Genomic DNA, 13,619 nt, shown 5'->3' on the forward strand with positions numbered 1-13,619 from the left:
CTCCCCTATACTGCTCGGAATATTTCTGCTCGGAATAAATTCAACAGATGCAAAAATGTCTAAAGAATTGTTTCATGTTCCTGTTAAGATCCCTACACTGAGTAAGTTTCATTCAACCTAGTGGTACTTACAGCTGAGTAAACATGCAAATGATAGTGCTACATTGTGTCCGTATTATCCCTATAATTAAGCATCACTTCCAACTTTCTTGCGTCTAACACGGCTTCGAGATTTATACATTCAGCATTCCTGTTCATTATTTTCATTTTTAATAAATCAGAGAAAGGTTTAGAAGAACGGAGCGAGTGTTTGTTTTGTTGCAATCTTAATAACAATACAGACAAGAGTGTCTTCTTAAAATTTTATTTTATTCTCCGTCTAATCCAGCCGATGGTGGGTTCGAAAGGGAAATCAGCTGGGTCCGAGACGTTAAGGGTGCTAACTCGGAAGGAAGTCCCGCGAAATCAGCGAACCGACTCTCCAGGAAGCCGGCTGCAAGCCAGTGCCAGCCCTGCGAAGCTGACCGGGGGCTTCGCCTTAACGGCGCTGGAAAGGGGCTGCTGCTGGCAGCTCAAGTCTGCGCTTCAGGCTACGGCTAAAGAGACCTTATTAGCTACGATTTCCTTCTCTCGCTTTTCAACTATAAAAGGGTGTTGTTAGCAGCGTTTCCTTCAGCATCTGCTTTGCTTAAGCAGATTTGACTGCGCTAAAAGTGTCGGGCTGTGGGGCACTGGGTCACTTTGAAAAAGACAGAAAGGAGAGAAATATTAGAAAGATCCAAGCCCGGGTTGGGGGGGGGGGCTTGCAAAAATCTGCGCTGACCCGCGCTTTAAAAGGACGCGCCGGCGCTCTTCCCCTGGCATGGTATAAGAAAAGGCTTCGGTCCGCAAGCCAAGGTGGCATCCCTTGGATTCAAGCGGTTCCGTTGGACCCAGTGGATGTGCATCGACCCGACCACCCTTCCCAGCTAAACCCGACTTCGAGGTTGTAGAAGTCCCCGAGCGCTCGGCTTTTCGCCCAGCCAGCCTCGCAGGGCTGTCGTGAGGCTTTAGCGGGTGGCAAACCAAGCGGGAGTCTTGCGGCCCCTGAAAACTGCCAGCTTTCGCGGGGCTCAGCCCTCGTCATCGGAGACATGATGGGGGAGCCTCATAGACAAGAGTGGGCCTGCGGATGTGCTGCGAAGGAGGCGGCCGGGGAGGCCTCCCGGCTTGACTTTGGACAGCAGAGCCCGGCTTGAGGGAGGCGGCGGCGGCCCTTGCACTGGAGGTCGCGCAGGCGAGGGAGGTGAACCAGAGGGCCCGGGGCTGCAGCTGACAGCGCCAGCCCCGTTTGGGGAAGGGCAAGAGCGGGCAGCTGCCAGTGAGCCCAGGGCCGCTGTCCTGTGCGCCGTCCAGGGAGCCCAGACGGACGCTAAGAGGCTGCGCACGCCGGTGCCCACGGCCTGCGACTCCGCCCGAACTGCCTTAACAGGCACAGGGCCTGGCTGCGCAGCCGGACTTGGTTCCTGCGTCCATGTGCCGAAGAAGGCGGCAAAAGGCCCGGAATTTTTCTCCCTTCCGGTTGGGCCACAGAGTCCTTTCCTGCTGCTGCCGCCTCCGCCGCCGCCGCCGCCGCCTTCCAAACGTGCCGGTTAGGCCCCAGTGAGCTCACCCACAGCACTCGCCCTTGGGGTTACTTTTGCCAGCTTGGAGAGCACCCCTGGGGCAAGCGAGGGCATTATCGGTCATCGCTTGCAATACCGACTCCGCTTGAGTAGCTTTAGCTTCGCGCCCGCCCGCCTGCGAAAAGGCCTTTTGCCGGGATCTTTGTCTAGACAGAACTCCTGATTCCAGGAAGCAGTTGGGTGCGTGTGCCTACTTTATAAGTGTGGCTTTAAACGTGCTGACTTGGAAGGAAATCCTCGTCGAAATCAATGGGAATTGCTTCCGAGCAAATAGCGTTTGGTGCCATCCTAAGCATATTCACCTGAAAGTAAGCAACTTTCAACGACTTCTGGCAGAGCTTCCGCAGTGTGCTCCGCTGGAAGCCGCCGCCCCCCCCCCCACACGTGGCCTTAAGCAAGCCTCTGACAGTCTCAGCCCCCAATCAGCAAAAATGGTGATACTTCCAGCTGCATTTATTTACCTTACAGTGTTGTTGTTACCGATTATGCCGATGAAGCTGTTTCAAACCTTCAAAGCATTTTAGTGTAAGACCGAATCCATTTGCGCTATTGTAATCCTTTGGGTTGGATCCAGACTAAATGTTCCAATGGCAGAACGGAACTTTCCTCCCCCTCTCCACCCACAGCCCTCTGATGCCCAGGAAATGCTGCTCCCCGGGGAATAGGGAATCCTAAGGATGGGGGGGGGGGGCGTGTTCTCCAGTGAGATAGGGAAATCGGTGGAAATTGCCATTTGAGTCTGGACAGGAACATCCAGGAGAGGGATGTCTGCAAAAGCACCCACCGTTATAGGATACAACCTAGCAGGAGAAGAGTTCCCCCAGGCAATAAAACATGCGCCGTGTTTGTTGACTGGCCGAAACAGCTTCAAAAGTTCAGCGTTCAAAGTATGCATGACGGTCAATACCATGAAAATACCATTTCTGTCAAGAACCCATTTACTCGAGAGCTTCCCCTGTTGACTTTCATAGAAGTCTGGGGTTTCTTGAGTTCTGCAATAATCTATGGAACAAGGCATTCCATGTAGTTTGGATCCTCAGGATCCAACCAGGCGAAATCATAGTGCAAATCCTGCCACCGAAGGGCGGACAAGCTATGTTTTTCTCTGAACATTGCGGTTAATTGATTCATTAGTGAAAAGCAAGAAAGTGACTTTTTCCCCCCAGTGGCAATGGAACAGTGACAATCAGTCCAGATTTTAAAACTTTACGGTCAATCGGGTTTCCTTTTTGGGCCTGGAAAAAATGACCGCTGTCGAAGCTTTTCTCGTTTCTTCTCCGGCTCTCATTCACACGCGCACACAAACCAGTTTATTGGGGGGGGGGGGGTAACCACAACTCAAGCCTGGTCTCTGCCTTTAGGTGGTGGACTGATCCAGTGCGATGACAGCTCTTTGTGGGGCTAGTTAAACCTCTCCAGATTGCAACAGTTGTCAATATGGAAGGCGCGCACGCACGCACACTGACAGAGTCAGGGCGAGAATATAAAATGATCCACCCTAGGTTTGATGCCACTGCTAATCGCCCGGATTACTTTGCTCTGTCAATGGGATCTGCGGAGTGAATGAATCACCGCGCTTTTGTGCGCTATGTTTGTTCTAACTGTTGCAAAGGTGGAGACAGGACTTGTGCTGGGGAGGTAGAAAGACAGAGGAGAGCTGGGCAGGTGCGAAGCAGCTGACACTCGGCTCTTTCTGGAAATTCCAGCATTAGGTCAGGGCTAGGCTGTCGAGTCTGTTTCTGTTGGTGTTATCTTGCATTCGTAGAAGCTGAATTAAAGCCGAGTCAAGCAGGGGTAGGAAGTGCCGGCTCTTCAGGGGACACTCAACAGGTGGGATCCTCTCCCACTCGGCAGTTTCGCCCTCAACACTTATTCGAAAGTCCAGTTTCTGAAACGGGAGGGGAAAGACTTCGCGCCCCCTCTAGCGTCCTCTCCGCGCCACTGCGGAGGCCGAGTCTCTCCAAGCCGCCTTGGCATGTGGTTTCCGGGGTCTGTTGCGCAATGCAACTGTGGGCAGCCCCCAAGATTCAAAAAACAACAGCTTCGAAAAGAAAGCCGCTTCCTCTTTGCGATTTCACCAGACCTTGCTCCTTCCCCACCCCCACGCCAGACCGCTGCGGTTCCAGATTTATGCAACCGACTTTGCTAACTAACGTGCCTTCTACTCTCTTGGGAAACTATTTCTCCTTTTCTTCCGCTCCTCCGTGCATGCTTTCCCGCCGTGAGTCCAATGCTGTGAGGAAGGCAGAGGCTAAAGGTTCCCTTTCTTTCTCTCCCCCTTAACCTTTGATTTAGTTAGGCCTCTGCCCTGCTATCCTTTTCCTAGATGGGCATAGGGCATAAAGACACTCCGCTATTCCCCCCACCTAAATGGCACTCATCTGTGCCAGGAACTATGAAAATTACCTACATAACAACTATGACCCCGACAAAATTCTTCCCAGTCCAATGCTATAATCAGACTGTTTGAAGTTAAGGCAGGGGAGACACTGTAGTGAGTTAAAGGATTTCCAGAGGCAGCAAGCATTCTGGTGGAGCATCTTGAAAGTATTAATTACTTTGAAGACACTGAATAAGGAAGATATGATATTAACCAAGAGTATTAAAACAATCATTTTCCAAAGATAAAATCCCAGGGGTGTCCATGTTGTTACCAAGAAGTATATTAAACTTTGCCTCAAATCAGATTTGTAGTTAGTTTGAAATAGGTTATCACTTCTCCTGCCACATTCTTGACTCTGTTCCTTCTCTACAGACTTCCTTGGCAAATTAAAAGGATGGGGGAGGCATTTGCACCAGTGGTCAGTGGAGTGTTTGTGCAGAGATATGCATTATACAGTGGCTGTGTGTAACTGGCAAGGCAAATGATTGGTTGAGGAAGGAATAACTCCTCCCAGCACCCCTGATTTTGCAGGGATGTGCACTAGCCATGCCCTTCCCCTTCTGGTAAACTCTGCTAAAAGCCGTCATCCTAGCAAAGTCAGTCACAGATTGATTCCATTGATTTATGAAATATAGTTTACTGTTAACCAACTTTAAGGATCAAGGTTAGAGGTTACATACCTTGTGATGGGGGGGGGAGAGAATATGACAGATTTTAACAAATGAAAATGAGGGGAAGCAGTAGACTATAAATCCTTCCTTTTCATTAGAGGAAATAAGTACTAACTAAAGAGAATGCTCTTATTTTCTTTTAGTTACAAGTAGCCATTTTATTTTAGCGAGAAAACAACCTCAAAGAACATGCACAATGCTTGTAAAATTAAAAATAGCATATGCATCTAAAAACTGTAATTAGCAAAGAGATTTGGTATGGCTACTCTATTAAGACAAGTAGGCCTTCATTGTACCACTTCATTCTTTCAGTCCTACACACCCGCCACACAGAAAAGATACAAGCAAGGTCATAATTCCTTTCAATCTATTTTATCTGCTGTAACTTCACCACCTTTTTGAAGGTAGGAAGCTCCAGCAGAGGCAATATGAGAAAAGTTGGCACATTTGTGTTGTATCCAAAGTTTTTTCAACCTCTGTTCTGATTCTGCTTCCAAAAGATTGTGGATGGTGGCAAAGGGATAAATTAAAAATGTTATTGGGGGGTGGGAGGCAGTGTACAGTTGGGGAGTTGCAGGAGAGAAGTCTGATTTAGATATTTTAAAACTTGCAACCATCATACAGAACTATTTTAGAAAGTGGTAGGTTTCTGGTTTATGAGGTCAGCCACTACGCAACCACAACTATTGGCTGCCTTACTGCTGTGTCACAGCAGCACATGAGACAGCTAGTGCCAGTATTTGCATATGTCCTTTTTCACATCCTATTATACCAGACAAATGTTAACATATTTCATCAGGTTAAAGGAAAGAGAGACAGTAGTTTTAACAACTACAATCTGTGACAATTTCTAAATGGTAGCATAGAATCACATACTGAGCTGCTGTCATGCCTTCTAAATGCAGGCATTTTAAGGTTCAAGACATCCCTCAGAGGTGAAGTCATACAGATCTTCTACACTGTTTTCACTTCAAGTCTGTTGAGATCTAAATCCCACCTCATCCAGAAACTCGGCCACGGCCTTTGGAAACTTTGTGTCATTCCATCAGAGTTCACCAGGAAAAGTCCTACCATTCAAAGTTTCTCCAGTCTTGGTTTCCATTGGCTTAGACTGGAGGAACTCTGAATAGAATTGCAGTGTTGCTTCCTAATGTTTGCTTCTCACGTGTTGCAGTTAGAAAGAACTTCATTCCTTTTTAAACCTCGGCTCAGAATGGAGGGAGGGGCCTAATTTGCAGGTTGTTATATTTAAAAAAGCTTCAGCCCCAGCCACTACCTTAGCAAGGAAGGCCTGGGAGTCCAGGGTTAGCCAGTCAAGAGAGGGGCAAGGGCTACCGGGTGAAAAAATGGGCTCGATGGATGCTATTTCTGGCATGAAGCCTGCCCCCACCTGTGTTTCCCAAGAGCACCAAATCACCATTATCGGGTTATCGAGACTATAAAACGCTTCAGCGATGCCGTCTGTCTTGGCCAGCTCTTTTAAGGCATTTTTTAAAGTTTCCAAAAGTACAGGCCCTGCATGAGATCCCGATTGCATGCTTGGCCGTAACCTCTAGCCATAACAGGAGCAGGTCTGAGCAGCAGCCAAGCGAGACCTTCTCAGGCGTCCTTGCGCTCTCGGGGCAGGCGGCAGCTGGCGAAGGCCGCTCTCCTCCTTTCCAGAAAGAAAAAAAAAGATGTATTGTCGAAGGCTTTCACGGCCGGAGAACGATGGTTGTTGTGGGTTTTCCGGGCTGTATTGCCGTGGTCTTGGCATTGTAGTTCCTGACGTTTCGCCAGCAGCTGTGGCTGGCATCTTCAGAGGTGTAGCACCAAAAGACAGAGATCTCTCAGTGTGCCAGCCACAGCTGCTGGCGAAACGTCAGGAACTACAATGCCAAGACCACGGCAATACAGCCCGGAAAACCCACAACAACCAAAAAAAAAGATGCCCTCAGACCTTAACCAGGCGGCCCGCCAGGCCTCTGTGCCTTGAACAGCCGCTCGAAAGGCCGAAACTCATCAGGTGACGCTCTGCTCGCTGCGTCGCCCGCTGAGCTTTCGCTTCGGGTGCAGCCGACTAAGGCAGCGCCAAGGGCGGGAAAAGTGGCCGCACTGCTCCTAGGTGGCACCTCTCCGGCGCGAGCGGTGGCGGGTAAGGGAGAGTCCCGCTCGGCTGGAGGGAAACCGCCTGAAGCTCTAACAGAAATGTGCGGTAAGGCCTGCAAGGCAGCGCGCGCGCCTGCGAAGGCGGTGGGACCCGCCCGCCTCTCCCGTCAAGGCAGCGCCACCGGCGCGGCTCTTTGATGCCTCCCTCGAGGGCCTGATCTGGAGAGCGGCAACTAGAAGCCGGAGCGGGCGCGGGTGGAGACTCCAGCCCCGCAGCCCGTCTTTTGCGGCCTCCGCACATGGTCCCCTCTCCGCCCGCCTCGGATCCCATTGACAGGCGGGCCCCGCTCAGGCTTCGAACAGTAGCTTCGGCGGCCGCGCGCGGGCCAATTCCAGGAGCCGGCGGGCGGGAGCCGCGCCCTGCCCAAGACCGGAAAGGGCTCTGATTGGCCGGCGCCCTCCCCTATGCAAAGGAGCCGAGGGAATGACATTCCTCCGGACTCTCTTACTGTAAAAGCAAATTCATTTCCAGTCAATCTCCATTCATAGAGCCAGGAGGCGCGAGGGAGCGGGAGGCGGGGGCGGGGGCCCGGACTTCTCCGGATCAGCATGAGAAAACAAACAGCGCCTCGCGGAAGGTCACACGCGGCGGCGGCAGAGACTGGCCTCCGCGGGCAGCGGCCATCGGGAGGGCGCGCTCGGGGATCCTGGTGAACACGTGAAGACGCCTTCCGCGGGGGAAACGCGCCCGGCAGCCGCGGGGGCTCTTGCCTCTCCGGACTTCTCCCCCCCCCCCCGCCCGCTTCTCTTCACGCGCGCGCGTCTGGTCCTCTGGTTCTGGCAGACGCGGCAAATCGGCCGGGCGGACGCTTGGGAAGTAGTGGCGACCCGGCTGTGAAGTTTGGAAGGAGGGAAGAGTGAGACGCGGGCGGGAGAAGGGGAGGGGGGAGGAGGAAGGATGGCCCTGGAAGCGGAGCTCCACCTGCTGTGGTTAAACCAGAGCTGAGCAGCCGGGCCCTGTGGCTGAATTTGAGGAAGATCGCTTCAGATATCTCCCTCCAAGTTGGCAGTGAGTCACTCAGCGGCCACAGACTGTTGGGTGACTTCAGAAGTGTGTGTTAAAGTCGCTGCACACATTAACCGCAGAGGGAACCCACAATCCAACCAGCAGCCCAATCCCGAGAGGTTACTTAGATGCTCTCAGGCGCGGGACCTTCTCAGACTCGTGAGAGTCCAACTGCACACGACCGTCCTTGGGCCATATCCTTGCAAAGCCAAGACTGCCGGTTCTCATGAAAGCAACGCGAACCAAGCTACCGAGTCTGGGTTTCAAGGCTGCTTTGGGAGGGGAAGGAATCTTGCAGAAGAACATTAATGGATTTCTGTTGTGTTTAAACTCTCTATAGAGTCAACTGTAAATATTTGATGAACTACAGTATATAACGCTGTGATAGCCAGTTGACCTTTGAAAACCTCAGGTCACCTTTGAAGGCTGCTTCGTCCGTTTGCTTTAAACTGATTTTTTTTCTCCGCAAAAAGAGACTGAATGTATTTAACCTGGATTCTAAAGAGGCTTGAGGCAGGGGGTGGGGACTTGCTCTTAACACGATAGGAAATTAACTACTGAAAAGTCTAGACCCCCCCCCCCAATGAACGTGTGTGGTTTTGAACGGATGTCTTACATTTCCTTTGCTCAAAACTTTTCTCCGTGTGTGGGATTTCGGAAGGGCCTTTGATTTTAATAACACTGGTAATGCCCATGGGAAGAACTTATCCAAATCCATAGGACTGTAGTGTTTTTTTTAAAAAGAAAAGAAAGAGAGAGAGAGATACATACATGCTTCCAGCACAGCCTGAAACTGGATGCTTGGATTAACTGTGGCGGGACCAAGAAACAGAGATTCCCCCCGCTGTCTCGCTGTCGACTCGCATTCGCTCCGGGACAGGCTCCACCGGCTGGCCCTTCCTGCCCGGGGTCCTAAGCCGTTTCTCTTTTATGCTGGTCTCCCGAGAGCCGCCGTCTGAAGAGTTGCCCTCTTGTCGCTTTGTCCGAAGCCCTCTGCGGAACTTTTTCACTCAAAAGGCTTGTTGTGATGCGTATCCCCGTAGATACCAGCACCAGCCGCCGCTTCACGCCGCCCTCCACCACTCTGAGCCCGGGCAAGATGAGCGACGCGCTGCCGCTGGTCGGCCAGGAGAACGGCAGCGGCGCCCTGGCGGGGAAGCTGAGAACCGCAGATCGCAGCATGGTGGAGGTCCTAGCCGATCACCCGGGCGAGCTAGTCCGCACCGACAGCCCCAACTTCCTCTGCTCAGTCCTGCCGACCCATTGGAGGTGCAACAAGACTTTGCCCATCGCCTTCAAGGTACGCCGGAGGGGGGCGGAGGGACGAGGTGTCTGCTGTGGGGCGGGGGGGGGGCAATAAAGGCAAGGAGGCTGGGGGGTGGCAGCGCGGGGCACTGCCTTCTTTCTCACACACACACACCTCTCCCCCCATCGTGAAGGTTTTTGCTTTCCCAGTTCGGTCTTTGCTGCCCTAGGCCGGGTCGCGCACTCCTACATCAGGGTGCCTCGACTCGCCCTGCGCCCTGCCGGCGCTCGGATTAGTGGGAATCTCGTGCTCCATTTCAGACCCATGTGGAGGACATCCTTAGGGTGCAGGGCGAAGTTTTTGTAAGGCAGAGAGAGTCTTTTGGAAAAGCTGTAGCCGGATCCTATAGAAGGATGGGGTCGGAAGTTGTCCCCTTAGAAGAAATGGTTTACTCCTAAATAGGTGTGCCGCTTTAGTTCTCCACTGTTACTACACAGTGGTGCCTTTCTTCAAAACTATCCCCCAAACCCTTGGTGAGCTGGCTGACCAGTTTGGCCTGGTGCCTCTTTTTAAAAATAAACAGGATCTCTCTGGTCGGGCAACCCATTCAACGTGCTACAAAGTAAAAGTGCTTCTCGAGAGCTTGTAAAGACACAACGAACCTGTGCCAAGTGATCCTGAGCCATTTAAGGCCATTTAAAGTGCCTACTGGCTCAGAAGATAGAGCAGGAATCCCAGCCACCAACAGGCCTAGGGTCTACCGGAAACCGGCGGATGGTGGGCCGCTGTCTCGCTTCTGCCAGCCGGTCAAAGGGAAGATTACCAGCGACAGTCACCCAGAGTTTACGGTCCTCCACGCGTCCTAGACGCGCTGACCTGAAGGCCTTAGCCCGGCTCTCATAAACAGGCTGACCGGAACTCTGTGGCGTGTCAGCCCCAAGCGCGCAGCAGAAGGGATCAAAGGTAGTCCGGGGCTGCCTGGAGGCCAAGGAGTGACACGTGTAAGTAAATCTTTTGGACTATCTCACGATGCTTATGCGGTCACACACACAGGCACACCCCCAAGCTGGCAGCTACTGTCATTCCCGATTCTTAAACCAGTTAAGCAGAAGTGGAGGGGTCTTATTCCCACGTATCCTTCTTGGTTTGAAGGGATTATGTCCTAGTATTTCAGTGTCACTCATTTCAGGATAGAGTTGTAAGACTGCCATGTACTCTAGGGTAACTCTAGGGCGGTGGTAACTTTCTACATTTAAAAAGGGTTCATTTAAACCCCAGTTCTAAACACAGACGCCTGGAGTTCCTAAAGTTCAGTCAATGGGATCTACGCGCCGAACGGATCTCGGCGCTGTAAAATGGCAGTGAGGTAGAAGACATTTCCAAGGAAGGCTGATACCTCTTAGGATCGGGTGAAAGGTCGTGATGCACGCACGCTCTTTTGAGTGTTTGTCCCCGAGCTTTGGGCCTCCTGGCTCAGGCTGTGACTACAACAGGCGCTTTTATTTCCTGTCGCCGTTGCTGACTCCCGCTCGTAGCTCAGCCTGCAAAGGCTTCCCTCCGGCCTTCGCGCTCCCCGCCCAAACGCCTGCGATCCCAAACACCCTTCTGGAAGAATGAGCCCTGGGAAGTCCCGTGGGAGGCTGCCTTGGAGAGCGTGGGCGCGGGCCTGGCTTCCTCTTGAAACCGGAGGCGCGGGAGGGCGGACGGTCCAAAATGTGTCTGGCACGCTTCAGCCCCCAGGCGCTGAAATCGAGGGCAGGGGCTGGCGGAAGAGTCACCTGGGAATCCGAGTCCCCGGGCCCTGAACCGGCCAGTATCTGCGGGCTTGCTTAACCTGGAGCGCCTGCGAATACCTCTGCCTAACGGAAGCCTGCCGAGCTCCCCAGGGATTGTCACAAACTCTGAGGCTTCGGCTGTTCTGCCCCCACCCCATCCCCGGAGGAGAAAGTTTAGAACGAGCTCCAGGCACATATTTGTAACTTTTGGAAATAATAGCACACCTTTGCAGATTTTTTTTAAAAAATCGAGTCTCTTCTTGGCAGAGAGAATGCATGCAGTTTTACAGGACCATCCCGAGAAAGTCACACACTTCTAAGTTCATTGACTTCAGCGAACGGGTGTAATGCGCTGTTAGACTCGGGTCAGCACAAAAGCTCTTCTTCAAAAAGGTTCGTGAAATGCCCCGCTTCGAGATGGATCCCCCCCATTCCCAGGTGTAAGTGGCTTCAGAAGTAACAGACCCCCTAAATAATTTACTCCTATGTAAAGTCGGCCTGCCTCTTTATATCGGGTGTAAGTCCATCTAGGGCAACACTCTGGTCCAGGGCGATTTCTTTGCTCCTAGAGGAAAGGGCTGGGCCGCAAGGCTTCTGGTTTTAAGCGCTTACCGGCAAACTAGTGAATTTCAAGCCCGACGGCTGAAATAGTTTACATGTAGATCTAGCGGTCTGGCGAAAATCCAAGCAAACTTCCTTGGAATGTCTCTTGGAAGTCCCTTGGACTACTACAGAGTTAAGTTCCTTGAGCTCTGAAGAAGTTCATTTGTAAACTGTTGGGGGGGGGGCTCATTCTTTTACCCGCAAAACATTAGAGGCGGGCCCTGAACATGCTGCCTTGGCCGTGAGTGAGGGCCAAGTCAGGGCTCCTACTTCAGAGTAAATATGCTTAGCCTGGCAACTCAGCCTTGCCTGATTCCCCACAGCTACCGCGGAGTCACATTCGGGAGGAAGATTCTGGTATTTGGGGCGAGAACTTGTAGTACAAGCCCGCTCCTTACTTTTGGGCTCTCCACGGCTTTACTCGAGTTCAAAAACTCTGTGTAGGGCTGCCAGCTGCCTGGAGGGGGGGGAATGTCCTGTCCCTTTAATACAGTCTTAATGGGATGTTTCTTGCCAGGTGATATTATTTACCTCTGTACTAGAAAAGGCTTCAGCAGCCCTTCTCCAAGCATCTGGCCTCCATTCTAGGGGGCACGACATTTTTCTCCAGGTCTGTTGGCAACTCTGTCCGAGCTGCTTTCCCCTTCCAGCTTCAGAAGCCTGATTCTGTTCCCACACACCTGGAAATAAGTCTCTGGAGCCACATTTATGATCGGGATGCAGTAGCACCAAATGCATTGGGGATGAAAGTTGTCAATGAGATTTGCATTCAGCCCGGTGCCTACAAGTTGCCTTGGAGAGAAGTTCCGTTGAACTTTGTTTCGAGAATGTATACATTGAGCAGGGCTCCGGGCGCAATCCTGAACTGGCTTCCTTGGAAATAAATGTCCACGGAAATCAAGCAATGCCTTGTTGCAGAGTGGCCCTTGGGCAGAGTCCTGAGCTGTACGTTTGAATCATGACAATCCCACCGCCGGCTTCCTTGCCCTAACCGTTTGCCTGGCGCAGGCTGCGGAGAAGGGGCATCTATAGGGATAGTTGCTGAATGCCAGGACTGCAACTCGTTCTCAAGGCTTGCTCCGACGTTAATCCGTTTGCTTGGGGGCTTCCACTAACTGAAACCCACAACCCTTCCCACCACGCCAGAATAAAACGTGCGTAATTCTGAAGCCTAGTCAATTACACTACGTTCCCAGTGTGCCAGTCTTTAGACCATTGGTTTTAACGGGGTTTGCTTCCAAGCAATGATGATCAGTGGTCCCATTACTTAATGTGGGCTGCGATCAGTTTGAAGAAGCCCAGTGGCATTACCCCCCCCCCCGATGCTTATGTGGCCACTACAGCCCCCAACCAGCGGGAAAGCTACTCTTAGACCCTGGTAGTCCTTATCCAAATGTCCCGCAAGCCTCTCCGGCTCCGAAGCCAGAATCTGTTGGGGACCGGCGCTTCCTGGCTCGGCCCTGTAGGCGGATAGTAGCTGGACACGCTCAGATCCTTGGAGGTTCTTCTTCGTGTTTGAATAGAGCGTTTAAGAGGGGCCGGATCGACTCATGTCTTCCTTATTTTTGTTCTTTAGCCAAGCCCTGCGTGGACAAACAAGCTATTTTAGAATGGGTGTTATGACATGCATGAGGGTTTTGTTGGCTTATTGTAGAGAAAACTTTTATCCCTTATAGGAGGGATGCAGATAGCAAACCCATCGGGAAGAGAGCAAGGGTAGCAGAAGGGTGGAAATATTTTCAGTCCTGTGGTTTCGCCTCCTTTTCCTAGTAGAGGATTCTTGTTTTGCGGTACAGCTATATAAACCTTGGCAACAATGGAATCAACAGGTATTTAAATGGCTATACTGTAATGATGGTCCCCTGCCACTCTTCCTGTAAATATATATTTATTTTTTCCCAGGTCAAGTGAGTCCCCCCCCCAAAGGCTTTAAGTAAACCTTCAGTGTTTTGCACACTTACTTGGGAGTAAGTACAATTGAACTCGGTGAGAGTTCTCAGTAAACATGCATAGGTTCCAGCTGCATGCGTACTTTGTTTTCATTACTCATATAAAGCCCTCTGTGTAGACATAAGCAAATATTTTCCACAATACTGGGCCAAATTTGGAACTGTTTGAATAATT

The 13,619-nt window shown here is 51.6% G+C and overlaps 1 protein-coding gene across 1 annotated transcript in view; it reads left to right on the top strand.

Annotated features, from left to right (window-relative positions):
• RUNX1 (RUNX family transcription factor 1) overlaps window positions 1-13,619 on the top strand; it is a 270,979-nt gene that overhangs the window by 147,201 nt on the left and 110,159 nt on the right. The window contains exon 3 of the mRNA XM_054973938.1: window positions 8,915-9,171. Within this exon, the coding sequence (XP_054829913.1) occupies window positions 8,915-9,171 (257 nt within the window). The remainder of the gene's footprint in view (window positions 1-8,914; window positions 9,172-13,619) is intronic.

The sequence above is a fragment of the Eublepharis macularius genome, chromosome 3 (genome assembly GCF_028583425.1).
Source record: "Eublepharis macularius isolate TG4126 chromosome 3, MPM_Emac_v1.0, whole genome shotgun sequence".
NCBI classification, from domain to species: Eukaryota; Metazoa; Chordata; class Lepidosauria; order Squamata; family Eublepharidae; genus Eublepharis; species Eublepharis macularius.